Consider the following 24,036-nt stretch of genomic DNA (forward strand, 5'->3'; position numbering starts at 1 on the left):
TAATCTTTTTTTTTTCTTCTTCAGTATAACCACTGTATCTCATAGTCAGCAGAACGCAAATGTAATCCCCAATCCACATTTCTCCATCACATTCAATTAAGACTTAGAGAGTTTCACGTTATGAATTGACACTCAATTTAAGCTTGTTCATAAGTGTACTCTGTAGTTTTCGCCTTATTATTGGAAGTCTGGTTGGAATTACCCTAGAGATAGTCAACGCGTCTCCCTTTAATTATTCGCGTCTTGACAAGGCTTACGCACAGTTGCGATAAGGCGAACGCAATTTGACTGACTCGACGCGAAACTGTTCCACATGTTCCCAACCCAACGTGGATATGATGTTCGAAGCCCAATGCCAAGGCGCCGGGAAATAAACAATCCAATTCATACCCTGTTAGTATCTGTAGATCCCGTCATGATCGCCAAAGCGCAATTCAATACCACCGAATTAACCATTTTCCTTAGCAAATATCCGCTTTACTAACACAAGTTCTGTTTATCAATGGATCTGAAAGACATTCGACTGAAACATTCCGGAGCGCAATCGGGCCTTTCAATTTCTCCGATCTTTGTTTACATGATCTACATTCTCCAGAGTGCATTCGTAAGAAACTCAATCAGAATTGTCATCACTCGTTTCGCTTACTCATCTTATAGGCAGTAGTAGAGATGAGATAAGATGTAGAGTTGTTTTCAAGCTTGGTGAGAACCTTATTGCCTTGTCGAGTGGGATATACGATTTGTCCAATAGGGGTGACATCCACGCACAAGCGAAAATCCTAATCTCTATAGAGTACGCAGATAAGGTTTACAGTTCAAGACAACAACAATTAACAGGGAACAGAACGTGCATCTCCGTTAATTACAGTACTCTGCCTGTAACGTCAATGCTGTCAACCTTGAGGCTATTGAGTCAAGTTGCGACAAATTATCTCAGTGTCGTCATGACGCGTCCTGTCAAGTTTAACCTCAAATCAGAGCCAAGAGAAAAGAAAATTCTTTCGTTTTTACTGTCCTGTGCTTTTTCGTTTGCGTCTTTTTTTTTAAAAAACTTGCGGACTGTCTTGCTGTCAAAGCAATAATGGCACGGCCTGTAGATCGGTCTCAGAGTGTCAGACCGTACTCCACAAGTGTCAAAGTGTCAAGCGGCCTCTCTACGAAGTAACTGCCGAAAATCGTAAATTCTAGAATATCCAGCTTAGTTCGGCTTCCATGTCACTAATCGGATAATGAACGTCAACTATACTGACGCAGACCGAGTCTGCGGCTTAGACAAGGAGGCTTGCGTACCCATGGTCCAACCCTGTCAAAACCGGGACTAGCGTTCGGCAGAGACAAACTAACCTTGCCGCTTACGGAAATGACATGCAAGCCAAGATACGGTCCAACCTGTTACAGAGCCGCAATGGCCGTAACCGGAATAATGAGTGCTGGGTAATCTGCAAAGTTCCGGCAGTGCCTTGATTACATTGTTTGAGACCATTGGTTCTCGTATATAGATGCTGACTGTTGAGGTCGAGCTCGGAAGCACAGGCAGCCCCGTCCCTTGACAATCACGGCAGTGATGTTCAATTATTGAGGATACTGTTACTTGAGTGCCTAGTAAAAACAAGGAATGCCGGGTTCTCGATTCCCCGAGAGGCAGATTTGCTGAGATGGGCCCTTGTACAGATCGCATAGGCAAAATGTAACTCAACCAAGAACGCTGACGATCAGAGACGATCTTCAGGAGAATGCCTTGTCAAGTAAGACAATGAAGCGACTATATAGCCTATGATAAAGAACCTTGAGTAGGCGGTCGAAGCAGAACATTGAGATCTTCAGATTATCGCTTAACATTAGGAAGAGATCTGAGAGTCTAACGCACCGACATTCCCATTTTCCCTTCTGTCATCCTTTTGTACTCTCTTTTTGGTGCGTCAATTGCTTGATCAACGTTTACATCGCAAGATGGATCTGGGTGCTCTGTTGAGGGAGCTGTGTGATTCACATACTGGTGATATCGTACAAAGCCCACAATTCCAGTCGTTTCGCGCCATGACCCCTGACAAAGTCGATCTGCTGTCGTCACTTCCTACGACAGGGGAGCCATCCACACAACCTCTTCACCTTCTTCACACTCTTTTGACTCAATTGTCTGGAACTTGGCCTGTATTCTCGCTCATCAAGTGTTTGACAAAAGTCTACAAGCATCTTCCCGAAGATGTCAAGACCGGCAATGATTCTGAATCTGCCCTTATTTTAAGGCAGACTACAGATCTTGTCAAGGCCACATACACTTCCCTTGCTCAATTCATTAGCGACGAGAACAAGCCAGCCCTCCGAGCTTCAAGTGGTGGTCATGTCATCACTCATCACGAATTACGACAATTCGTCGACAACTTCCAACTTCCCGTCGATTCACCCGGTCGAAAGCCAATCGTCTCCATTGCGCTACCGAACGGTCCCCTCCTCGCTGCGACATGTATCGCTGTCACAACATACTACACAGCATCGCCCATCAACCCCGCCGCCGGTCCAGAACAATTCAGAGCCGATATCCTACAAGCACGATCCAACTTCATATTGACAACGAGGGAGGAGTACACCAAGTTGCAGCTCGATGCATCATGGGTTTCGGACAACAATATTCGAGTTTATGTCATCGATTGGGTCGCTAGTGACGGCATCTCAGTCAAGGCACTCGATGGCAAGTCTCTACCCATTGGAATGGTTGAGAGAAGCGCCAACACAGCCGACGACATCAGCTTGATCCTTTTCACAAGCGGAACTTCTGGTACCAAGAAGGTTGTACCGCTGACAACACACTCCATTGTCACTGGAGTAGTTGCTGTCATTGAGTCATGGGGTCTCACTTCGGAGGACATCTGTTTGAATATGATGCCTTTGTACCATGTGTAAGTCAACATACCATACATTCTCATAGTCGCTAACATTATATAGTGGTGGTTTGGTGAGGAACATCTTTGCCCCCATTTTCGCCAACGGTTCAACAGTCTGCTGCCCTTCTTTCGATGCCAACCTCTTCTGGGATGTGGCTGAGACCATTCAACCTACCTGGTACTATGCCTCACCTTCAATGCACTCCGTCATCGTCGCCGAGGCAGCTGCAAGACCTGAGGCTTTACAGAAAAGCCGTATCAGACTGGCCTGTAACGCCGCTGGTGGTTTGCTTCCATCCTTGGCGTATCAGCTTCGAGATACCTTTAACTGTGTCGTCCTTCCCAGTTATGGAATGACAGAGTAAGCCAAACGCTATCTTCAATCACATCTAATGCTAACACTCCTAGGTGCATGCCCATCTCCACACCACCTCTCGACTACCGCCTCGACCGAGAGGGGACATCTGGTATCAGCACTGGTCCCGAGCTCTCTATCCTCGATTGGTCCGAAGACCAGGTATCTATCAACACGGTCGGACGAATCTGTGTGCGCGGCGATCCTGTCTTCCCAGGCTATCTCAAGTCTGATGGATCTTATGACAAGTCACCTTTCAACGCGAGTGGATGGTTCGACACGGGCGACTTGGGATACATGGACGCTGATGGATACCTCTACATCACTGGCCGCAGCAAGGAAGTCATCAACCGTGGTGGTGAGCTGATCTCGCCATTCGAGGTTGAGAATGCCATCATGACTGCTTCCAAGTCTGATGATTCACCCATCTACGGAAGGGTGTCACAGACCTTGGCTTTCTCAGCTACTCACGATGTTCTCCAGGAAGTTGTCGGAGTTATTCTCGTGACACCATCTGGTGTTCCTCGCGTCGACCTCAGGGCTCTCCATGCTGCTTTAAAGACCTCCCTTCAGCAAGCGAAGTGGCCTGTCCTCATTGCTTATATGGATGACGTTCCCAAGAACAACAACAAGGTTCTTCGCATCAACCTTGGGAAGCGTCTGGGTCTTCCGTGTCTCACCGATGACACACCTCACATGGGGAGACACTGGGATGCGACATGCCCTCCTGCTGACACACCTCTGTCTGTGTCCATTGACAGCTCGCCTTGTCAAGTCAACTACCACTTGCTTTCGACTCACATCCAGAGCATTGTTCCTGATCATTTCGATGTGTTTTGTCTTCACGGCAGCGATGGTGCATCTCATGCGGTCCTGGCACCTAAGACCAATGACGTTGCTGTCGAGGATACCAGCTTGTCCAACAGCATTCGACATGGACCTGGTGATCTTGTCGACAACTACATGGTCCCCAACGAGATCCACATCCTCGATCTTCCGCTACCTCGCAGCTCTTCAGGTGAAGTCGACGTTGTCATGCTCCAGACACAACTCGATGACTTGATGATGGCCTCAATGAAGCAACTCGAAGCCAGCACCGAAGGACTTGTCACCAAGGCATTCGCCGAAGTCCTTTCTCGTCCACCAGCCGACATTTCGCGCGACACCGACTTCTTTAGCCTTGGGGGTGATTCCCTTCGAGCTGGACGTCTTCTCGCAGCTCTTCGTTCCGAGTTCAGCATCCATCTTCCCATCACTGTTGTCTTCAACGATGGAACTGTCTCTGCACTTGCCTCTCACATCGACAAGATGCTGGAGACCAAGCGTGAAGGACATGAAGAGGTAGACACTGTTGAGGGATGCACCACAACTCACAGTTCTACCAACCCATTCCTGATGCTTCTTCAGCTTGTCCCTCTTGTCGTCGTTTATCCTCTTCGTCGCGCCTTCCAGTGGACTGTCTTCTTCGTCGCTCTCGCCTACAGTCAGAAGCTTCCCACCAATCACTCCATCCCAGGCCGTTTTCTCAACTTGGTCGTCTCCCTCCTCATCGCTCGCATCGTCACCCAGTGTGTCTCGCCTTTTGTCGGTATCATGGCGAAGTGGCTCATCATCGGTCGTCATCGTGAGGGTATGTATCCCATGTGGGGATTGTATCACACTCGATGGTGGTTGGTGCAGAAGATCGTTGCCGTCTGTGGTAAGGGCTTCTTCAGCACCAACGACATGACTCTGAAGATGTACTATCGTTTCATGGGTGCTAGCATTGGCAAGAATGTGAAGCTCAAGGGTGCTTCCATTGGGGAATGGGATCTTGTCACTATTGGTGACGATGTGGACATCACTGGAAGTCACTGTCGACCTTTTGCTGCTGAGGGTAACACTTCCATGTATCTTGGCCGCATCACAATCGGTGACAAGTGCACAGTGGGCTTCTCGTCGATTCTTGTTCCAGGTACCACCATGCCAGCCAACACTTGTCTTGGCTTCAATTCATCGACTTGGGAGATGCAGGATGCCAGCGAGGAGTATCGTGATCAACTTCCCAGCGAGAGGAAGAGTGCTCACTGGCTTCTCAGTCTACTCTTCACTTTCCCGCTGAAGCTTTTCTCTCTCTTTGTGACTGCTCTTCCATGGGCTGGTGGTCTTGTTGGTATGGTTCTGAAGAAGGCTTCACCAGCTGTGTCACCTTTGAGAAGCAGTGTTGAGTGGTTCTGTCAGCCTACGCGAATCGGATACCACTATCTTGCTCGCGTCGCAGGTTGCATATTCGGCCCCTTCTTCCTCTTTGCTTTCATCATGCTCGTCAAGTCTATTCTGGACTGCGTTTTCGGTAAACTTCATGCTGGTTCCAAGCAGGAGACGTCTACTGTGGCAGCTTGGAGAGCAGGCTTGATCAAGGATTTATATCCTGTCAAGAAGCTGCACGGTATGACGAGCTTGTTCGGACAGCACTACGAGGCTACGTCGATTGCCCTACGGGCCCTGGGCGCCAAGGTGGGACAGCGTGTCTACTGGCCTGGAACTGGACCAAGTGTTGGTGATTACCATCTCATCGAGGTTGGTAACGATGTTGTCTTTGGATCACGATCTCATCTTGTTACCTCTGATGGTATCGGATCTGAAAAGGTCGTTATCCAAGACAGGGCCATGATCGCTGATCGAGTCACTGTTCTTCCGGGTGTGATTGTTGGAGAACGAGTCACCATGGGTTCTGGTGCCTTGACCAAACGTGGAGGTAACTACCCTCATGGTACCTATGTCGGTTCCAAGGCCGGTGATGCAGTTTGTCTTTCCACAGGTCGTGAAGACTCGAGCAATGGAAGCAGCGCTCGATCATCAATGCTGGACATGCCTTTTGATGAGAAGAAGTTCCAGAGCGATTCGGATCGCAGTCAGAACTCTGGAAGCATCAAGGATGAGAGCCAAGACAAGGACGACTTTGCAAAGGATCTATCTCCGTTCGGTCGAGCCTTCTATCTCAAGCTGGCACCCTACTACGTCCTTGGTCCTTTCGCCATCTTCTGTTACTCGACCTTCTTTGCCGTCTTCACGTCTGTCTACTGGGATGCTCCCAGCATTTCTTCCATCCAACTTGTCCGTGTTGTGTTCATCCATCTTCTCGGTACCGGTCTCAGCTGGTGGAAGGATCTCGCTGCCATTTTCTGCACCATGCTCATCGCCATGGCCGTCATCACCACAATCCAGTCCGTTCTCGCCTTGTCCATTGTCATCCTGTCCAAGTGGGTTCTGATGGGTCGTCGAACACCTGGTAACTACGACTGGGACAAGTCTTCCTACTGCCAGCGCTGGCAGATCTTCCTTGGCATCGAGCGTCTTCGAAGGGAGTGCTACAAGGGCAATGGTATTCTGAACATGCTCACCGGAACGAGCTGGATCGTGTTCTACTTCCGTCTTCTCGGTGCCAAGATTGGAAATGATTGTGCACTTTTTGCCAATGGTCAGCCTAGTCTCATGTTCACGGAGCCTGATCTGATATCTTTGGGTGATCGTGTTGTGGTTGATGATGCTAGTGTCGTCGCGCACATCAACACTCGTGGCAAGTTCGACTTGAACAAGGTGGATATTGGGGACAGGTGTGTTCTTCGTACGGGAAGCAGACTTCTCAGTGGTGCTCGTATGGAGGATGACAGTTGTCTGTTAGAACACACACTCATCATGGGTGGTGATGTTGTGGAGGAGAAGTCGACCATGCAGGGTTGGCCTGCTGAAAGATTTACTCGTAAGAGAGTCTGAGTCTCTGATGTGTGTTTGATTGTGTTTTTCTTTTTGTTTATAGATTTTCATAGGCATCTTGGGAGGTTTTGTAATATTTGTATGCATTGCAGGCTTGTTTGGGCACGGTTTAAAAGTTATAGACTTAGACTGTATTTGTGCTTGTATCATAGATCTCTGTATAGAATGGTTTGACTTTAATTTTTGACACATTTTTCCATCTCCTTCACTCTTTTTCTTTCTTCGATAATGCTTTGAAGATAAAAAAAACATACAACAGCGGGGATTCGCTGGTCGTCACCGACCCAACTACTAATCCGCCCCTTACCAGCTTGACTATGGGAGAGCGGACGGGATCCAGTATTTTCTGGTAGGTATGGTCGTATGTGCAGGTTTGTGTGGCAAAACAAGGATATATAGGGAGCCCTGAATTCTACTGACAGACCATCGAAGTGAGAAGTTGATATCTGTTTGAATCGATTAGAGATCTGAGTTGAAGAATTGTAAAAATGGCATGGTCATGTGATGCCCTTCACGTTTAACGCAAACATCAATTGCACCCAGTGGTATTATATTCCCAAAAACCAACACGTTGAGTCGACAATGAAATAACTTATATCATTTTAGCAAAGGTTATAGATTTTGACTGTATTTGTTCTTGTATCTTCGATCTCTTTATAAAATAGTTAAACGTCGATTTCTAATACATTTGTTTCTCTGAGTTACTCTCTGTCTTGGAAGATTGTTTCAAGCCTAATTGCTTACTCTGACGTCTACCGGCACACTATTCACCAACCCACGATTAAGATGTCCGGGTGTTACGCTACTCAAACTGTTTGTGATCCCAAAACGGGACACCGTCTCGCCAAGATGCTGAAGATCGGAAAGACTCAGTCTCAATACCTTCCCATGGCTGCCACCGACAAGTTTCCACAGTCCCCTTGCGATGAAGGACAATTCCACTAACCATTAGGACCAGTGGATCGTTACTTTGGGATACTTCATAGAACCATTCCACCATAAATTCCGCCTGTGCTACTGAGCCCATGCATTGTAGTCTGTACAGGAGACCGATACCTTTACTTGTAAGACAGTCGGAAAAGTTGAGCATCTTGAGCCTTGTTTGTTGCTCGAAACGACTTTTCTGCTTCGACTCATTCAAGGCCCAAAGAGTGGCGGTGGCATTGCTTATCATAGTAAGGTACTGATCAAAGACGTAATAAGCAATAGAATAAAATGCAGTGAGTCTCATATAATCAGTGGATGAGGCCTCAAAGAAACGCCAACGTATAGACTCATTCCTTTCAAAAAGGATCTTCCTATTGACAAACCGCATTTGGCAATATGTCTCAAAATGTAACGCAGCCTGAATAACGCGTTGCCTTTCGTTTGCAGACATTACCAGGACCTCCTGCCATTGTTCGTATGGTTCGCCTTCTCGTTACATCGTGGACCAAGCTTGCGGTGCATAACTATCCGCAATCCACTCCGCCTCGACGAGGAGCTGGTATGCGCGGGAAAGGAATGAGAGCTTGCTTGTAGTAGATAGCCCCAAGCTTTGCCGACGGTAAAGTCGTAGACTGGTCTGCTCCGCGTCTTTGTACCTCTGGTTTTGTTACTGGGGTTTTGGACTTTCGGTAGTGCAGCCAAAATGCCGAGATGAACATAGGCGAAAGGTCGTTAAGGTTTTTGACGCTTATCTTGAGAATTTGGTGTCGGTGGGCGAGAAAATGCTGCAGAAATAGAGGTGATGTTTTAATAACAACAGTATTAATGCTATGAAAGCCCAACATCTTCATAATCTCTATAATGATTTCCGCGCTTAGGCAAGTCAGAGATGTCATGGTGGATGGTGGCATGGTCTTGACTACAAGATAATGAGATTTCGGAGAATAAACTTGATGTTGTGTGATCTGGTTGATAATACTGGAAGGAAGAGAAACAGATTGGAAGGAAGCAAGAAAGCAAGCCAGGGTTTTCTATACCTTGTGAGAGAACCTTATATTAGGGTTGACCTATACAAAGGGTATCGCGTCAATTAACCTTTTGAACGACTCGTGAAAATATGCTAGGCCAATAGCATGTGCCTCTTTTGGGAACTTTATCCCTATTAGTATCTCATAAATGGTTCCCCATCTTGCTCATCTACCAAGTTCATTCACATCACGTTTATCCCTCCCACCTCCAGTGAACTCATGAAATAGGTAAAAATCCTGTATACAGGCAATACTGTGTTTTGAGAACCAAGTAGAAGACAAGAACTAGCCTAGACCATTAGTTGTGTAACTCACTGTTGCTGTAACAGACGAATGACCAATCGTCAAGACGTTGATACTTGCAATAAGAATAACACATGTTGAGAATGACTTAAATATAACTAAAAGAGCTGTAGTACTTTATGCTTTCTCGGATCCATATGCTATCAAATGGATAATCTATTTACTGGCTTGGCAATCATTAGAATAATAGAGTTAACACTAACCTGAAGACGTATAGCCAAAGGTGATACTGCTGTTGATGAACTTATATCGAGAGTGCACCAGACCTATACGAGAATTCTTGACTTCCATCTTACCAAGATTCCTATGCATACACATTGGTCAAATAAGAACAAAAAAAATTAATACCCAGTAGCAAAACATAATTGACTGACTCTACGTATGAAACGCTCCTACAGAAAGATGGGTCGCATTTCGTTCTTGAGCATTGACATATTGAGTCCACAGTGGAATATTTGCATCATCGTGGCATACTTCATCATTGGAAAGTATCTAGCTATTTACATAAAGGCCAATTGCTCCTGCCATGTTACAATTTTACACGACTACCATCACTCAGCTAGCAAAACGCTTTCCCTTCTTGATGGTCTCAAGAACAGCAACACTAAGCTCAGGCATGGTGAAGGTGAAAGCACCCTTCTTGTCAGCCTTGAGAACAGTCTTGGTGCTCTTGACAACATTGTTGCCCTTGTGAGGATCGTTGAAGGCAAAAGGAGTATCTTCCTTGTTGGTCAACAGCGTCAACTCAGCCTGTGTACCAGCCTTGACACCCTCAAAGGACAGAGAAACAGGAACATCGGCGTGCTTGGTAGTGTTGTACGCAGCACCCTTCCAGATGAGAGTGCCTTTGTCCTCGTTCTTGCCAGCGACGTAGAACAGAGGATCCAAGTCTCCCTTGACGGGGAGAGTGTGTGTCATGGGGTGACCAGCAAAGAGCTCCCAAACGTACCAACTGGTAGAGCGGGTAGTCATGGCGGCGTCGGCAGCGAATTGGACCATGGTGATAGCCCATTGCCAGCGGTTCTCGTTCTTCAGGATAGGAGCGTAAAAGGTTCCTGGGATACGATCGGCGTTGCGCTCGTAGCTGACAAGAGCAACGGCCTCGCCGACACCAGAGATCCACCAAGGATAAGGCATGAGTTGGCCTTCCCACTTGGTACCTCCGTTGGGGTGAGTAGAAGCAACTTCACCGATGATGTGACCGTACTTGTTGTTGTCAAAGAGATCAAACTCCTCAACGAGAGCATCAGGCTCACGGTAAGGGTGGTAGTCGCCGATTCCGGGTGCGGGGATGTCAAACCCAGCGTTCTTGTTACCAACAGGGTCGATAGAGGCACCAGAGGAGATCACAGTCAGGTCGGGGTGAGCCTTATTGATAGCCTCGAGGAACATGGGGAATCGGTACTCCTTGTAGCTGTTCCAGCCGGTTGGGTAACCAGCAAGCCAGTCCTCGTTTCCAATCTCGACGTAGGAAAGCTTGAAGGGCTTGGGGTGGCCAAGCTCAGCACGCTTCTTACCCCACTTAGAAGTGACAGGACCTCGAATGAACTCAATCTCATCAAGAGCATCATCAATCAGAGGCTGAAGCTGATCCTTGGGAGTGACACCGCCATCAAGAGCAAGACCAGCGTAGACGCCGACAATGATCTCGAGGTTCATGTCTTCAGCCCACTGAAGGTACTCCAAGATTCCAAGACCGTGAGTCTGCTGGTAGCTCCAGACACCCTCGAAACCAGGACGGTAGCGAAGAGGACCAAGAGTATCCTTCCAGTCCCAGTAGGTCTTGTTGGTGTTACCCTCAAGCATGTTACCGCCAGGGAAGCGGAGAAGACTTGGGTGTAGACCTTCGAGAGCCTCTGCAAGGTCAATTCGAAGACCGTTCTTGCGTCCCTTGTAAGTAGGAGGGAACAAGCTGATCAAGTTGAAGTCAAGAGCACCATCAGCGCCCTTGGGGTCGAAGGTGATGGCAAAGGTGTTGTTGCTGTTGGGTGCATCCATCTTGGGCTTGAGGGAGAACTCGTGCTCAACCCACTTGTCCTTCTTGGCCTTTGACTTGACCTTGACGCTGCCAAAGACATCGTCTGTGAGATTGGAGCGCAGAGAGGCAGTGAAGTGGCCCTTGTAAGAACCCTTGACCCAGAAAGAGCCAGTGTACTTGTGCTTCTTGACATCCATGCCCCAGTAACCTTCGTTGAGGAAACCGACTTCCTTGGACTTGCTGTTCTTGCTGGGCTTGACTTGCATGGAGACGGGGAGGGCGTCGGAGAGGGGCTCGTCGAGTCGGCTGATGGACAGGTTGGCGCCATTGATGGAACGCCAGCCGGATAGCGAGACAGGGTACTTCTTGCTGTACTGGAAGGCTCGGTTGCGGATCAGTTCGGCGTAGATACCACCATCGCCAGAGTTGTTGATATCCTAGATAAGTCAGCATGGGACGATAAAGAACTCAACTGGAACTGACCTCGTGAAGGAAACCATATTGGTGACCGCTAGTAGCGTTACCGCCCTTGCTGTCGACCTTGATATCGACCGACTCGGCAGCAACAAAGCATGCCGCAGCAGCCAAAAGTGAACTGAAGCGAACCATGATGAAAAGTCTACACTCTGCAGATGGTGAGGTCAGAACAAGGTGTGATAGCAGGACGACCAGTCCATTTAAATATACGTTTTTAATTTAGCCACAACATCCCCTCCCATTCATCCGCCCCAGTAGCTTGTGCCATGTGACGTCGGACAAGAGCTTTTTCAAGGGATCAACTGCAGGTACTGGACGGTTCATGAAGCGGTCCAATAGAGTCATGGTGTTCACCCTCCGCATTTTTGTCGATCGAATCATCGCCAGTGCCGAGGGTGGAATTGATGCGACAAGACATGTTTAACCGGCGGCTACGAATTAAGGTAAGGGAAACCTGGAGAATGATCAATTGAATGCGGGGGAATTACAAGAAAAATGTCGGGTGAATTCTGGGGTGAAGAATGAATGACGTTAGACTTTTGTCGATCATGGCTCAGTTCCGCATTGGAGTAAGACCAGGGGATGAGGAATTGGCAATTCGGATTCGTGCGCATGGGAGAGCTTTGGAGCTTGTGTGGACTCACGTCGTATTCTTCCAGATTTCCCCCATAAACTACTCGGTATTATTCCCTGGATTGAGTTTAGTTTTCGGCGTGAAAAATGTTTATTATTCCTCCACGAATTAAAGCCTGTAAACTTGACCGGTTCATCAGATGATCGCCGGCTAAAATGGTCCAAGTCGCACGATTGAACAGTAATGCAAAAAGTCACTGACAAATATAATTCAATCACATAAAGAACAATGCGCACCAATTGTTGATGTCGTAATCATACTAGTATTCTATTGATCTAGTTGTCTATCAAAAATGTCGTCAAACATAAACGCAAACGCTTTCTTTCGCTTCCCAATCTAAAATCCAATTGCCCATTTATTCATCGCCCTGTTCCAAGTGGTCGGCCTTCTCCTTGCTAGCGAGGAATTGCTGGGGAGTTTCGCGAGGTCGGTTCTTGGCGAACTTGACAGTCGAGAAAACTGAAGGCGACTCCTTGAAGACGAGCTCAATCTCCTCAAGGCTACGACCCATGGTCTCGGGGAAGAAGAGGTACACCGAGATGGGAACACAAGCGGCGATGACAGCGTACACGATGTAGTACTGCCAGCCGATGGTGTTGAGAGCGACGGGAGTGACCATGACAACAATGAAGTTCCTGTGAGTTTGTTAGTGACTGATACAAAAGCCAAGACGAGAAGAAGAACTTACCATAGCCAATGGTTGGCAGTCGAGATGGAAGACATGGCCATACGAAGACGGATGGGCGCAACCTCGGTACAGTACAAGAAGTTGGCACCCAGGAAACCGATGGGGACGAAGGTGTTGTAGAGGTAGATGAAGCAAGCAGCAGCGATCATGGCAGGCTCGTTCTCGGGTCCGAAAGAGGTGGTGATGGCGAGAGCGATCATGCAAGCCGACATACCAACACCGCTGATGATGAAGACCACGCGACGACCGAATCGATCGATGGTGAAGAAGGCGATGAACGAAGCGGCGAACTTCCATGTCAGAGCACCACCAGTGAGAGCCTTGGATGTCTCAGCGTCGAGGCCAAGGTTCTTCTGGAAGAGGACGTTGGCGTAGACACTGACAAGGTTGGAACCACTCATCTGCTGGTAGAACTGAAGAAGGATGCAAAGAGCGAAGCGGTAGAGGAGCTTGTCGTCGCCCATCTTGAGCATGTCACCAAGACGAGCAGCCTTGTCGGAGGTCTCTTCAAGGGAGTGTTCAATGCCAGCGACTTCGGCGAGGACTTCGGTGGAGTCGATGGGGAGACCGCGGAGGGCAGCGACGGCATGACGGGCTTCTTCGGATCGGTTCTTAAGGACGAGCCATCGGGGACTCTCGGGGAAGCAGTAGATGGAGGCCATGAGGATGAGGGAGAAGAGGATGGCGATGGCGATCGGGGGTCTCCATGTGACAGAGCCATGCTCGAACTCGAAGAAGCCAAGGTTGATCCAAGACTCGAGGACGTATCCAAGGCAGATGAAGAGACCAGTGAGGACAACCTGTCGACCACGGTTCACGGCGGCCGAAGTCTCACTCTGCCAGACAGGAACGATGGAACTCAATTGACCGATACCCAAACCGATAATAACACGACCGACAATGAACTGCGCAAGACCGAAAGACGAAGCCTCGAGGATTTCTCCAATCAAGGAGCAAACGGCAGCAGCGAAGATGACATTGCGACGACCGAACTTGTCACCAGTCCACGAGCAAGACAACGAACCGATAAGAGCACCAATAACAAAGGTAGCAACGACAAAGCCTTGGAGTGTGGACTTTGCGCTCTTCTCAGCACCCTCTGAGTTGACGGTGTCGATCTCGGGAAATGTCTTGACCCAATCCTCCTCTGTGAGAAGACCACCAATGCCAGCTTGGTTGTAGCCGAAGAGGATGAAAGAGGGCGCGACGATGGCGGCGATTTGGAGGATGGCCAGGGACTTGCCGCTGGTTCCAAGGTAGGTTGGTACGCTCATCTTGACAATTTGTGATGGGGTATACAAAACAAAGAGCGATAAGGTAATACTAGAAACAACAATGGCGAAATGGGGAGTGGTTCTTTATACCCAGATTGTCAAAACTTCAGAGTTGGAGCTAAGAGTGTCGTTCTTGCGGAGCCCCATGGGACTCAATCTCAAATCACGGAGGCCAAATGCCCCGTATGTGGGGTTTTAGTTTATGAGAGTAATGAATGAAACGTAAGAAAGAAACCATTGTTTTTTTTGTCAATTTGTTATCTTGTTTTTCGTAGACTGGGATTTGCCATTATCGTGTTGTTGAAAAGTGAAGTCTAAACGGCTATTACGGCACGGTCTCTTTTCGGTGGCTTCACTAATTTATGGGGAATTGGGTCCGTGAGTCTCCGCTTTCGTCATTTTCGCGACTCGCGAGTTGGAGAAAAAAAGTGGAAAATCACTCAGACTCGAGAGACGAGAAGTGTCGGAGTAACCTGAAGAGGAATTTCTTGCTCGAAAAGAACTGGGCTGTAGGGCAGTTTGAGGCTCATTCCCACTGAACCTGGACCTGCATCTACGGCAGTGAAAGACATGGGGGGTCCTTGTTGAGGATATCCAGTTAATTACTAAGATAAATGCGACATGAAAGAATGGATGACCGTTATTGTCAATCTGTCCGTGTTGTAGAGATGACAGTAAAGTTCACATCGTGTACTGACTCGTAAACGTGCCGCGGGAATTAATTCCTTCTCGAAGGTTTCCAAAACGAAAACCGTTCGGCCAGGAACTGTCGATCTTACCCCTGTTGGCCACGAGTCTTGGCCGATTTATCCGTCTTGGAGGAGCGGCAGTTAAAGATGATTAATCCGTGACATCACTCCAAAAAAACATTCATGATCAAATGTCTCTTTGTCTACCCCAATTGACTGATTTGACCAAGTGAAATGATTCATTTAATTGTTATTACAAACATTACAGTGGAATCGTCAAAAAACTGGGTAATTTGGGGAAAACGGCCAACTTTTCGGGGAAATTGGAGACTTGTAACCAACGAAACACGGCGAATTAATAAAATTGTGGGAAACTCGAAAGACCCTTTCGCCTTTTTCCCCTCATTTCTGGGGGATATTAAGCTCATGAGATAGGTCCATGTTCGTGATGTATCCCCATATTTCCCATTTCGCCTCAACAAAACAGAGAAAAACTTGAGCGATCCACTGTCCCGCGGTCAGACTTTCCAAGGATGGATTTGGGGGAGGTTGGCTCGGATATCCGTTACTGGAGATAACTTCAACTACCGGACTTAGGCTTTCCCCTCATTCTCCAAGAAATCTGGCCAACCGTGCTTTTTTTTTTTCTTCTCACGGGAGAGAAAAGTGACCCCCACGGACCACCACAACACGACAGTTAGCACTCAACGTTACATGCCGGCTCGGTTCGCCCGCTTCCCGATTATTAAACTGCAGGTCAGAATCATGCAAAGGTCTCTCGTGATTTTTGGAGTAATTCTGCTGCCTGACATTGACCTCCACTCCGCTACATGAACTTCTGATAAGTGTTCGTGACCGCCAGATTCGTGTATCGGCTTGCTATTTTGGTCTGTCGGAGGAATTGAGGTTTGTCCATAACAACACCGTATCACGGCCGAGATAATGTAAAGAAAAGGAGATTCTCGCTTCATGAGATGCATTGTTTTGTGTTTTGGATATTAATTGACCGAATGGTATGCTGCATGCGAGAAGTCGCGTCTGATGATGGCGAGTTTTCACCGAGACGTGTTTGGTGGTGGTCAATGTGACGACAGATTGAGACAACAAACTTCATTGACAACAATAAGCATAAATTAATCTCTGCATAAGCTTCAGAAAGGATCGCCCTGTTTGTTCTCGAAGTCTGAACAATGGATTCACTGACAGAACCAATTCAACATGAGGAATTGTTCCATTTACTTGAGATTCTAGTACCTCACAACAGTGGAATTTTGAGCCAATGACCAGTCGCATGGATGTTGTTGATGGAGTTCCCCATCTCTCCTCGCTTCCAGCCGCCGGATAAGACTTTACCCAAGCGGAGTACTCGACAAGTTTCGGCTAGCCATATTGAGCTGGTCATGGAGTTTCTCTTTCAGGTTAGCTAGTCCATGGAGAAACCGGATTTCCTTGATTCAATCTTCCCATGGACGTTGGAATCTCACATCAAGTGACTTGACTGTTCTTGCCACTATCGCCGAATTTGCAGCATTCTGCCATCAGGAGTATTACCTTCATCGCGTCGATTTTCCAAGGATTACCAGATAATGCTTCAATTGAGCAGTGTGTTATTGGACAACGAGTTCGAATCTTCAATTACATAATAATAAAAATAAATAGAAAATAGATCTATAGCAGTACACTTCCAGTAATTGAACAGTTTGTCATTAAGTGTTGTTTCCAATGTCGGCATTGTCAATTCAGCATGGTAGTGATGGAAGGTCAAATGGGTGGGAAGACAAGGGGAATGAAGCTCGCGATGATAGAAGTTGACATAAATAACTACTCACTTCACCGACTTGCAACACGTTATCTGTCCGACTAGAATTTGTCACCCGAAAGTATCCCGGTGTTGTCCCGACCCATCCGCCGAGTCAAATGGCGGCGGGCCGGAGTCTCTGCCTCTAAGGTGTAGGTTAGCTCCCCAGCCAACAGAGATGACATGGCAATTGAGCAATGCAGTCTGCATTTCATTCCTTTTGACCCAATATGCTTGTTTCAAAATCGGATAATTGACATCAAACAGCCTGGTGTTCCATTCATGCGCCCGGAGACGGATGATTGACGAGATAATGCAATCGTGCGACAAAAGTAAATTCCACCTCTTCTGCAGAGGAGGCTTACGGGACAAATAAACCTTATTGACCACTGTAGCAAAGCATCACTCCAATGCTCAACCCGATTCCATGGTTCAGCTCTTGTTTGTGTATTTCCCTTGTCACGCTCTTCAAAAATAAATGTACATCTCTTCAATTCCTAATTTTCCCCTACAATTAAGTCAGATCGCTGTCGCCCATTGTGACCAAGTTGTCAATTGATGGTGCATGAGCTTATCGCTTATCGGGGCACTCACTACTGAAACCAACAAGCAAACGTACAACGGTACCGATTGACCTGGGTGAAAACACCACAACCAAGCTGTATTCTCAATTCTCCACGCTTGAGAGGCAGATTGACATGTCTATCAATTGTTAAGCATTTGTTAATAACTTGTCATGATCATCCCAAGTTGCTGTTCTCGCCCACTGTCAGCACCAACGCGTAGCCAATCACGTTTTTGAGGACATTATTCAGCCGATGACCAGTTTCTGCTGATGAGAGTATTGATTGGTCCGCCGTGTAAGACAAGGCCCATATTTCCCAAAAGGAACACCGCTTGCCCAAAGGAGTAACCGGAGCTTAAAAATCACAGGATCGTGAACCTTGTGAACCACATCAACAAGTAGAGGCAGATAAAGTATAAAGCTACTGGATAGAAAGAAAATAGATCAAATCATTCACTACCCTAACAGTTTCTCATTGACTTCTACTCGCAACATCAACAACATGCGATTCTTCAAAATTACCTTGGCTTCTTTGGTCTCTGTCGCAACAGCTCTTTCTTCCTTCGACACGTGGGCTCATGGACGTGTTGCTCTGAACGACGTCAGCATTCATTTCAGATATGCTGGCTCAGGTCCCCCGCTACTTCTCGTCCACGGAAACCCCCAACACAGCCTGACATGGCAGTTCATCGGTCCCATACTCGCCCAGAACTACACTGTTATTGCACCAGATAACCGTGGCGCTGGTGACTCGAGCATTCCTCCGGATGGGGACTATACTGCAGCTGCTTCAGCTGAAGACCTCAAAGGTGTGCTGGACTTTTTGAACATCACATCTGCATATGTCTTTGCTCACGACAAGGGAGTCGGCATGGCAACTGCTCTAGCCATCAAATACCCCAATGTAGTCAAGAGACTTGCACTGGCTGAGTACCCTCTTCCAGGCTTTGGATATGAGCAATCGTCAAACCCAGCTGCCTATTGGGACCTCTACCAGAACTGGCAACTGGCATTCTTCCAAGTCACTGACCTCGCCGAGTTTCTCATGTCGGGTAAAGAGAAACAGTTCCTGCAATGGTACTTCTACCACGGTAGTTACTCCGGAGTCGAGAGTTTCAGCGAGGAGACTGTCAACAGGTACACAAGCAGTATCTCGAAACCGGGATTCCTGAGAGCCATGCTGGGACCCTTTTCCGCCACGACTGTCTTCAAGGATGCAGAGTTCTTCAAGACTTCGTTGAATGAGACTAAGTTGGATGTTCCACTCCTTGGAATGGGTGGCGAGGCAAGTCTTGGACTTCAATCTCTTATTCAAGACTCATTTGAACCAATCTCTACGAATGTTGAGATTGATGTTATTCCAAAAGCTGGACACTGGATTGGTAAGTTCAAGCTCATGCACTTAAAGAAAACATGTGATTAACTATTCACTAGCGGACGAGAACCCGAAATGGACGGCGAAGCGTGTCGCCAAGTTTTTCCAAGATGGGGATGAGAGTCCCAAGGAGGTTGACCTGGCTTATTTGGATGACATGGTAACTTTGGATGTTGGATACTTTGGTACAAGGAGGAACTTTAAACTTGGATCCCAGTGACCAAATGGGTCAGTCATGGCGTATTGTCAAGAGCAGAAATGAACTTTCATGGAGAACCAAATAATTAAGATGTGCATTTGGCAGATAAATACTTTATAAAAGTGTCTTATACGTACAAGTTATATGTTTTTGCAAAATGTTCCAGTCTTATTCCTCCTTAGCCTTCATCATCCTCTCCGTATACTCAGAACCAACCTTGAACCACCATGCACCAATTAGGATTGCCAGGCCACCCACAACAACGCAGGTATAGTTCATGTTTGTAGCCTCAACGGGCATGACATACGGGAAGGAGAAAAAGATAATTGCAAATGTAAGCCAGCACACCGTAACAGTGTTTACAATGGGACCAATTGTTGGACCCATGTGGAACGCCCCCTTATGCATGTTCCTCCTGCCGGTAAGCAAGTTAGTAAGAATAGGGAACATATAAGAGATGTTGTTGATGGTGACAGCAGTGCCCAGAAGGGAGTTAAATGCTGTTGAGGAGCCGAGATACAAGCATCCCAGAGCTGCAATGACAGCCGTGACAGCCAGCTGGGAATTGAAGGGAATCTTCAAGCTTGAGTGAACCTTGGACCAGCTAAAGGACGGTTAGTTAGGGCGCTATCAGGCTATGTTGTTGATTGACTTACACCTTGGAGAACGGAATTGCTCCATCTCGGGAAAAGGCCCAGAAGATTCGACCAGTACTTAGCTGCGAGCTAATGACGCAAGGACCAAGAGCGATGAAAAGGATGAATAAAAGACCAAACGCACCGCCAGTCTTCTGGGTGACTTGACGGAAAAGTTCTGCGAGTGGCATTCCGGTGTTGCCCGAGGTTAGCTGGTCGAAATCCTGGATCGAGAACATGAGGCTGATCAAGTAGGTCAGGCCAGTGCAAAATGCGATAATCAGGGTAATAGCGATGGCCAAGGGAGCATTCTTTGAAGGCTGGAGATTGGTTAGCTTTTAATTATGCATTCTTTACGGTGGGAAAACATACGTTGGGCATTTCTTCCGTAATGTGTGTCACTCCATCGAGACCACCAAGAGAGTACAAAGGATTGACCAAACCAGTAATGAAGCAAATGCCGTTATTTTGCCAACCCGTTGTATTGATCCAGGTCCTGAACACGAATTCAGGATCACGGTGTATCGGGGCACATGCAACCACAGTGACTAATACAACAAGCCAGCCGATTTGTAAGTAGAAGAGCGAGAACTTGTTCAAGGCAGGAATGATCTTGTTCCCAAACATGACAACGCCAGCGGTTAGTAGGTTCAAGCCTTGGTAGACAATAAAGGTTTGCCAGGCCTTGATTTCGAGGTCGGCCTTGTACAGAGCGATTAATGCCATCAAGATTTGCGCATAGATGATGTTGGTAGATGCAGTTGTAAATATCCCTGGTCTTTGTTAGCGGGCTAAAACTTTCTCGTTATCCGGAGATGACTTACAGCCGAGAACACTGAACCATCCCGTGAGGAAGCTCAAGATGCCAGTTCCTCTTCTCGGCGCAACGGCTGCAATCCAATGATACATGCCGCCTTCAGTAGGGTAGGACGAAACAAATTCAGCAAGTGAGGCACCTAGAAAGCATTGCAAAATTGTCACCAGAATAAACCCATAGATCACTGCACCGGGGCCTCCAGCTCCTATCTCAGTGATCAGGCCAAGACCCAGTCCCGTCCACGAGATAGTTGTCGTAGAGGCAAGACCGATCAAGCTTAGAGTGCTGAAATGTCGGTTCAGCTCTTGTGTATGGCCTGAGTCCAACAGTTAGCAAGACTGCTGTACGAGGAAACAGGAATCATGTAACAAACCCATTTGCGCCAGGCGCAACTCATCGGCATTTATCTCGGCTTTTGTCTCCGAGACATCCATGCTCCTTTTCAGGCTTGAGACGCCTTCGTCTTGTGGAATGGCCATTCTCAATTAAGTGGATTGATGAGTTTCTGGCCCGAGTTGTGCTTTGCAATATGCCAAGCCAGCCATCAGCTTTGGAGGTTTCACCATATTCTGGGGTCACGCGAGATATAAGCAAATCCATGGTTCTCATGAGAGCGAATAAGCTTAATCCTTGAACGATAGCTTATCGGTTAGTCGGCACAGTGCTCACATGTCGTGTGAGCATTTCAGATCGAGAGTGGGCCAATACAACTCCGGTATCTCTGTTTCTTCCAATGATAGCGATAACCCAGATGCGAGTAACGTGACATTGTGCAAGGTAAGAGGCACTATAACCGGTCAAGTCCGGACCGGACTAGCTTGATTGCCGGTAAAGCCCGGGTTACATGCCTGTTGAGATACAACCAAGAGATTGATTCCTAGAGCTAGGATAGATAAGTGTTGTTACCCCGCATAACTCATTTACTGTTGTTATACCCTCGCCCTGTTCAGAACTACATCCAATGCACTTCGATCTCACAACAATGTCATCATACCATAAAGTGTGGGAAGCACCACTATGAAACTGCGACAAAACATCACTGAGTTTTGCATTTGGCAGATAAATACTCTGGTAAAATAGATACAAAGAAGTGTTGCACCCGGCAACGTCCTAATCCAATCCTATATACATTCATTCTTTCAAAGCCTTTACTTCTTGACAGCGCATCCAATACGCTTAGAGCTGACAGCAATGTCATCGTACCAGAACGTGTTGGAAGCACCACTGTAAGACTCCCATCCAAAATAGACACCCTGGATCTTGGGCTTGGGGTTGCTGTTCTTCCATCCGTTGGTGTAAGAAGAAGGTGCGCTGGGCCTGTAGACGAGACCCTTGACAGGGTTGTCGTTGAGCCAGGTGGCAATGGTACCATCGGGGGAGAGGTGGTACTCAAGGCACTGCCACGTGTTGGCAGGGATGTTCTTGGAGGCGGCGATGCCATCGGGGGAGAGATCGGGGAGAGTAGCGTCGTCGGATTCGTGGTTGAACATGAGGATCTTGCTCTGGCCGCCGATGCGGAGGTGCTTGCCCTTGCCCTGAGCTGCGTCGGGCATTGTGATGAAGGTGACGTGGGAATCGTCGAGGGTCTTCTCAGACTTCCTAAACAGTTGTCAGTAGGTGAACGTCGTAACATCTTATCCAAGTTGTCTTACATCCAGGCTCTGACGTAGACATCACCGCTGGGAATGGCATCGGTGCCAAAGAACTTGTGTCCACAGAAGCCATTGGCGCCACCAGTGACCTTGATAGAGTTGGTACCACTGTGACCAGTTGTCTTGTCAAGGACAACCTTTCCACCCTGGTCGCAGTCAGGAGCATACGTAGGCCAAGCTACCTGATCCCAACCACTCTCAAAATCCTCAGCGACCTGGCCGAGAGTGAGAGGAAGCACAGAAAGTGCAGCAACAGCAATTTGACGAAGCATGATGAATTGAATATGTACTTGGAAGAATGGAAAAGGAATAAGAATCGAAAGTGAATAGAATACTAAAACAAAAGCCAAGCTGCCAAGGACAGGCCAAGAGATATATATAAAGAGTTTACAATGTTTTACGCGATAAATTACAGGCGATATTAGGGATTCACAGCTGAAACAGGGCGGCTCTTTGCTCAAGTCGTAATTGGACCATGCTGGGATGTTCCGGTTATTTCGGAATTGAATGCCCGCAATTACCTTGTCGGGCGCGGACGCTGGTCAACCTGAGACAGAAATGGTAGTTTTTCCACGGAGGGGTCTGAAACGAGAAATTTATCCGTCTCCGGTCTGGGCTTCTTTGGGATGACAGGACGATTTTGTAGTTGTTTATACCGCTTTTTGATCTGTCGTGACGTCTAGATGCACTTTTGTAGTATATGAAGTGAGTTATAATGAGTTATTCAAGACTGAAAAGGTAGAAATGCTTCATGGACGGATAGACGGGCTGCTGTCTAATTGACGGAGTTGTTTCTGATTAGATAAGATACGATAGGCGATAAGCTCCGATAAGAGCCGATAAGATCTAGTAGTGAGCGAACGTTGCGATAGAATATGATAAGGTATCACGATATTAATTAGCCCGATAAGACACAATCGATAAGACGCATTAAGATAAAATGTGACAAGACACAATACGACGGTGAGGCATTCAACTATTCCATTGACAATGCGTCTTTAGCAATTGAAGCAACAAACTAAGGTATAATAATACAGTGGTAGATAAAGAATATTGAACATCACGTTCAGAATGGGCGTAGTATAAAACGATTAACTGGAACTGGGCTCTCGTTGCGGATTGTCGATGACTCTGTCCTTTTGGAACGGACTGACAATCCAGCTACCTTGCAGATAAAGGTTGTTGCGCGAATGGTGCTATAAATAGAGAGGTAGAGTCTATTCTACTGCTATAAGAAATGGCCTTTCGATTGAGATCATGTAGAGATGTCTATGTTGACATTGGCAATGGTGCCTTGCCCCGCGAAGATAAGACTTTCAAAAAAGAGATTGGAAATATCGAGTCAATAGAAACGCATGATAGAATAATAGGCAGACTTTATAAGTATGGCAGAGCGAAGGTCAGCAAGCGCTACGTTAAGGAGAAATAAAGATACGAAGCGACTCGCCTGTTCGTGGGCTTTCCGTTCTGTTGGAAGTGCCTGGGAAATACGCTTTCAATATCGATCTTGGACAATCTAAGAACAAAAGAGACTGACAAATGTAGCGAGTTTATAACATGGTTCTTCATTCACAACGACATAGTATCTCTCGCACTGTCCTAAATCAAGATCCAAGTAGCTTGACCCCTAAGATGATTGCTTCGCACCCTGCGTTTGTGATGTAACGAGAATCAAGGCAGTGACTTGAAACGTGTCCGTAGATGAAAGACTTAGAGTGAGTCACATTGTAGCGTAGTTTTACAAACAATAGTATGAGAAGTAAATGTCTTCAGATGAATAATTTGCTTACTACCCATGGCCATTCTTTAACTTCCATCACCCTCTGGCTTCATAAACAACCAATTTCGATTCGACATTCAGGAAGTCACTCCGTCACAACAATAAATCTAGAGAGCCTTCATAGCTTAGTGATAGTTCAACGTCAGAACATGCCAACCTCGACCAAGATCAACTATTTTAAAAAACGAGGACCGCCCAAAGTCATCCAAGTCGTGAGAGATGAC

General features: G+C 47.2%; 6 protein-coding genes across 6 annotated transcripts; 2 read left to right on the forward strand and 4 right to left on the reverse strand.

The window, feature by feature from the left end:
* Nucleotides 1–1,950: 1,950 nt before the first annotated feature.
* EDB82DRAFT_476617 (uncharacterized protein) lies at nt 1,951–6,993 on the forward strand (the record flags this gene model as incomplete). Its single annotated transcript, XM_025726257.2, has 3 exons — nt 1,951–2,897; nt 2,944–3,243; nt 3,291–6,993. The coding sequence occupies 3 exons, from the start codon at nt 1,951–1,953 to the stop codon at nt 6,991–6,993; spliced, it is 4,950 nt and encodes a 1,649-aa protein (XP_025580841.2).
* A 2,722-nt stretch (nt 6,994–9,715) lies between these two features.
* EDB82DRAFT_537698 (glycoside hydrolase superfamily) lies at nt 9,716–12,149 on the reverse strand. Its single transcript, XM_025726258.2, has 3 exons — nt 11,917–12,149; nt 11,713–11,855; nt 9,716–11,666 (listed from the first exon to the last, which is right to left on the reverse strand). Exons 2-3 carry the CDS (start codon nt 11,836–11,838, stop codon nt 9,807–9,809), a joined length of 1,986 nt encoding a protein of 661 aa, XP_025580842.1. The 5' UTR covers nt 11,839–11,855; nt 11,917–12,149; the 3' UTR covers nt 9,716–9,806.
* A 419-nt stretch (nt 12,150–12,568) lies between these two features.
* Nucleotides 12,569–14,431, reverse strand: EDB82DRAFT_462820 (general substrate transporter). The gene is made up of 2 exons (XM_025726259.2): nt 13,029–14,431; nt 12,569–12,975 (listed from the first exon to the last, which is right to left on the reverse strand). The coding sequence occupies exons 1-2, from the start codon at nt 14,300–14,302 to the stop codon at nt 12,696–12,698; spliced, it is 1,554 nt and encodes a 517-aa protein (XP_025580843.2). The 5' UTR covers nt 14,303–14,431; the 3' UTR covers nt 12,569–12,695.
* A 3,326-nt stretch (nt 14,432–17,757) lies between these two features.
* On the forward strand, nt 17,758–18,997 carry EDB82DRAFT_446988 (Alpha/Beta hydrolase protein). The gene is made up of 2 exons (XM_025726260.2): nt 17,758–18,736; nt 18,789–18,997. Exons 1-2 carry the CDS (start codon nt 17,857–17,859, stop codon nt 18,947–18,949), a joined length of 1,041 nt encoding a protein of 346 aa, XP_025580844.1. The 5' UTR covers nt 17,758–17,856; the 3' UTR covers nt 18,950–18,997.
* A 1-nt stretch (nt 18,998) lies between these two features.
* On the reverse strand, nt 18,999–21,095 carry EDB82DRAFT_502735 (amino acid permease). Its single transcript, XM_025726261.2, has 5 exons — nt 20,754–21,095; nt 20,388–20,696; nt 19,936–20,336; nt 19,585–19,883; nt 18,999–19,532 (listed from the first exon to the last, which is right to left on the reverse strand). The coding sequence occupies exons 1-5, from the start codon at nt 20,857–20,859 to the stop codon at nt 19,097–19,099; spliced, it is 1,551 nt and encodes a 516-aa protein (XP_025580845.1). The 5' UTR covers nt 20,860–21,095; the 3' UTR covers nt 18,999–19,096.
* Nucleotides 21,096–21,321: 226 nt separating this feature from the next.
* EDB82DRAFT_502737 (uncharacterized protein) lies at nt 21,322–22,353 on the reverse strand. The gene is made up of 2 exons (XM_025726262.2): nt 22,033–22,353; nt 21,322–21,979 (listed from the first exon to the last, which is right to left on the reverse strand). The coding sequence occupies exons 1-2, from the start codon at nt 22,302–22,304 to the stop codon at nt 21,529–21,531; spliced, it is 723 nt and encodes a 240-aa protein (XP_025580846.1). The 5' UTR covers nt 22,305–22,353; the 3' UTR covers nt 21,322–21,528.
* Between the last annotated feature and the right edge of the window lie 1,683 nt (nt 22,354–24,036).

This window comes from Fusarium venenatum (assembly GCF_020744135.1).
Source record: "Fusarium venenatum strain MPI-CAGE-CH-0201 chromosome Unknown EDB82scaffold_3, whole genome shotgun sequence".
Lineage (NCBI taxonomy): Eukaryota > Fungi > Ascomycota > Sordariomycetes > Hypocreales > Nectriaceae > Fusarium > Fusarium venenatum.

Excerpts from the sequence above, each read along its gene's own strand:
- EDB82DRAFT_462820 (XM_025726259.2), bottom strand. The coding sequence starts at position 14,302 with ATGAGCGTACCAACCTACCTTGGAACCAGCGGCAAGTCCCTGGCCATC. Across the intron at positions 12,976-13,028 it reads ACTGCCAACCATTGGCTATG|GAACTTCATTGTTGTCATGG; the intron begins GTAAGTTCTTCT and ends ACAAACTCACAG.
- EDB82DRAFT_537698 (XM_025726258.2), bottom strand. The coding sequence starts at position 11,838 with ATGGTTCGCTTCAGTTCACTTTTGGCTGCTGCGGCATGCTTTGTTGCT. Across the intron at positions 11,667-11,712 it reads AATATGGTTTCCTTCACGAG|GATATCAACAACTCTGGCGA; the intron begins GTCAGTTCCAGT and ends TGACTTATCTAG.
- EDB82DRAFT_502735 (XM_025726261.2), bottom strand. The coding sequence starts at position 20,859 with ATGGCCATTCCACAAGACGAAGGCGTCTCAAGCCTGAAAAGGAGCATG. Across the intron at positions 20,697-20,753 it reads GTTGCGCCTGGCGCAAATGG|GCCATACACAAGAGCTGAAC; the intron begins GTTTGTTACATG and ends TGTTGGACTCAG. Across the intron at positions 20,337-20,387 it reads ATGGTTCAGTGTTCTCGGCT|GGATATTTACAACTGCATCT; the intron begins GTAAGTCATCTC and ends AACAAAGACCAG.
- EDB82DRAFT_502737 (XM_025726262.2), bottom strand. The coding sequence starts at position 22,304 with ATGCTTCGTCAAATTGCTGTTGCTGCACTTTCTGTGCTTCCTCTCACT. Across the intron at positions 21,980-22,032 it reads GTCTACGTCAGAGCCTGGAT|GAAGTCTGAGAAGACCCTCG; the intron begins GTAAGACAACTT and ends ACAACTGTTTAG.
- EDB82DRAFT_446988 (XM_025726260.2), top strand. The coding sequence starts at position 17,857 with ATGCGATTCTTCAAAATTACCTTGGCTTCTTTGGTCTCTGTCGCAACA. Across the intron at positions 18,737-18,788 it reads AAAAGCTGGACACTGGATTG|CGGACGAGAACCCGAAATGG; the intron begins GTAAGTTCAAGC and ends ACTATTCACTAG.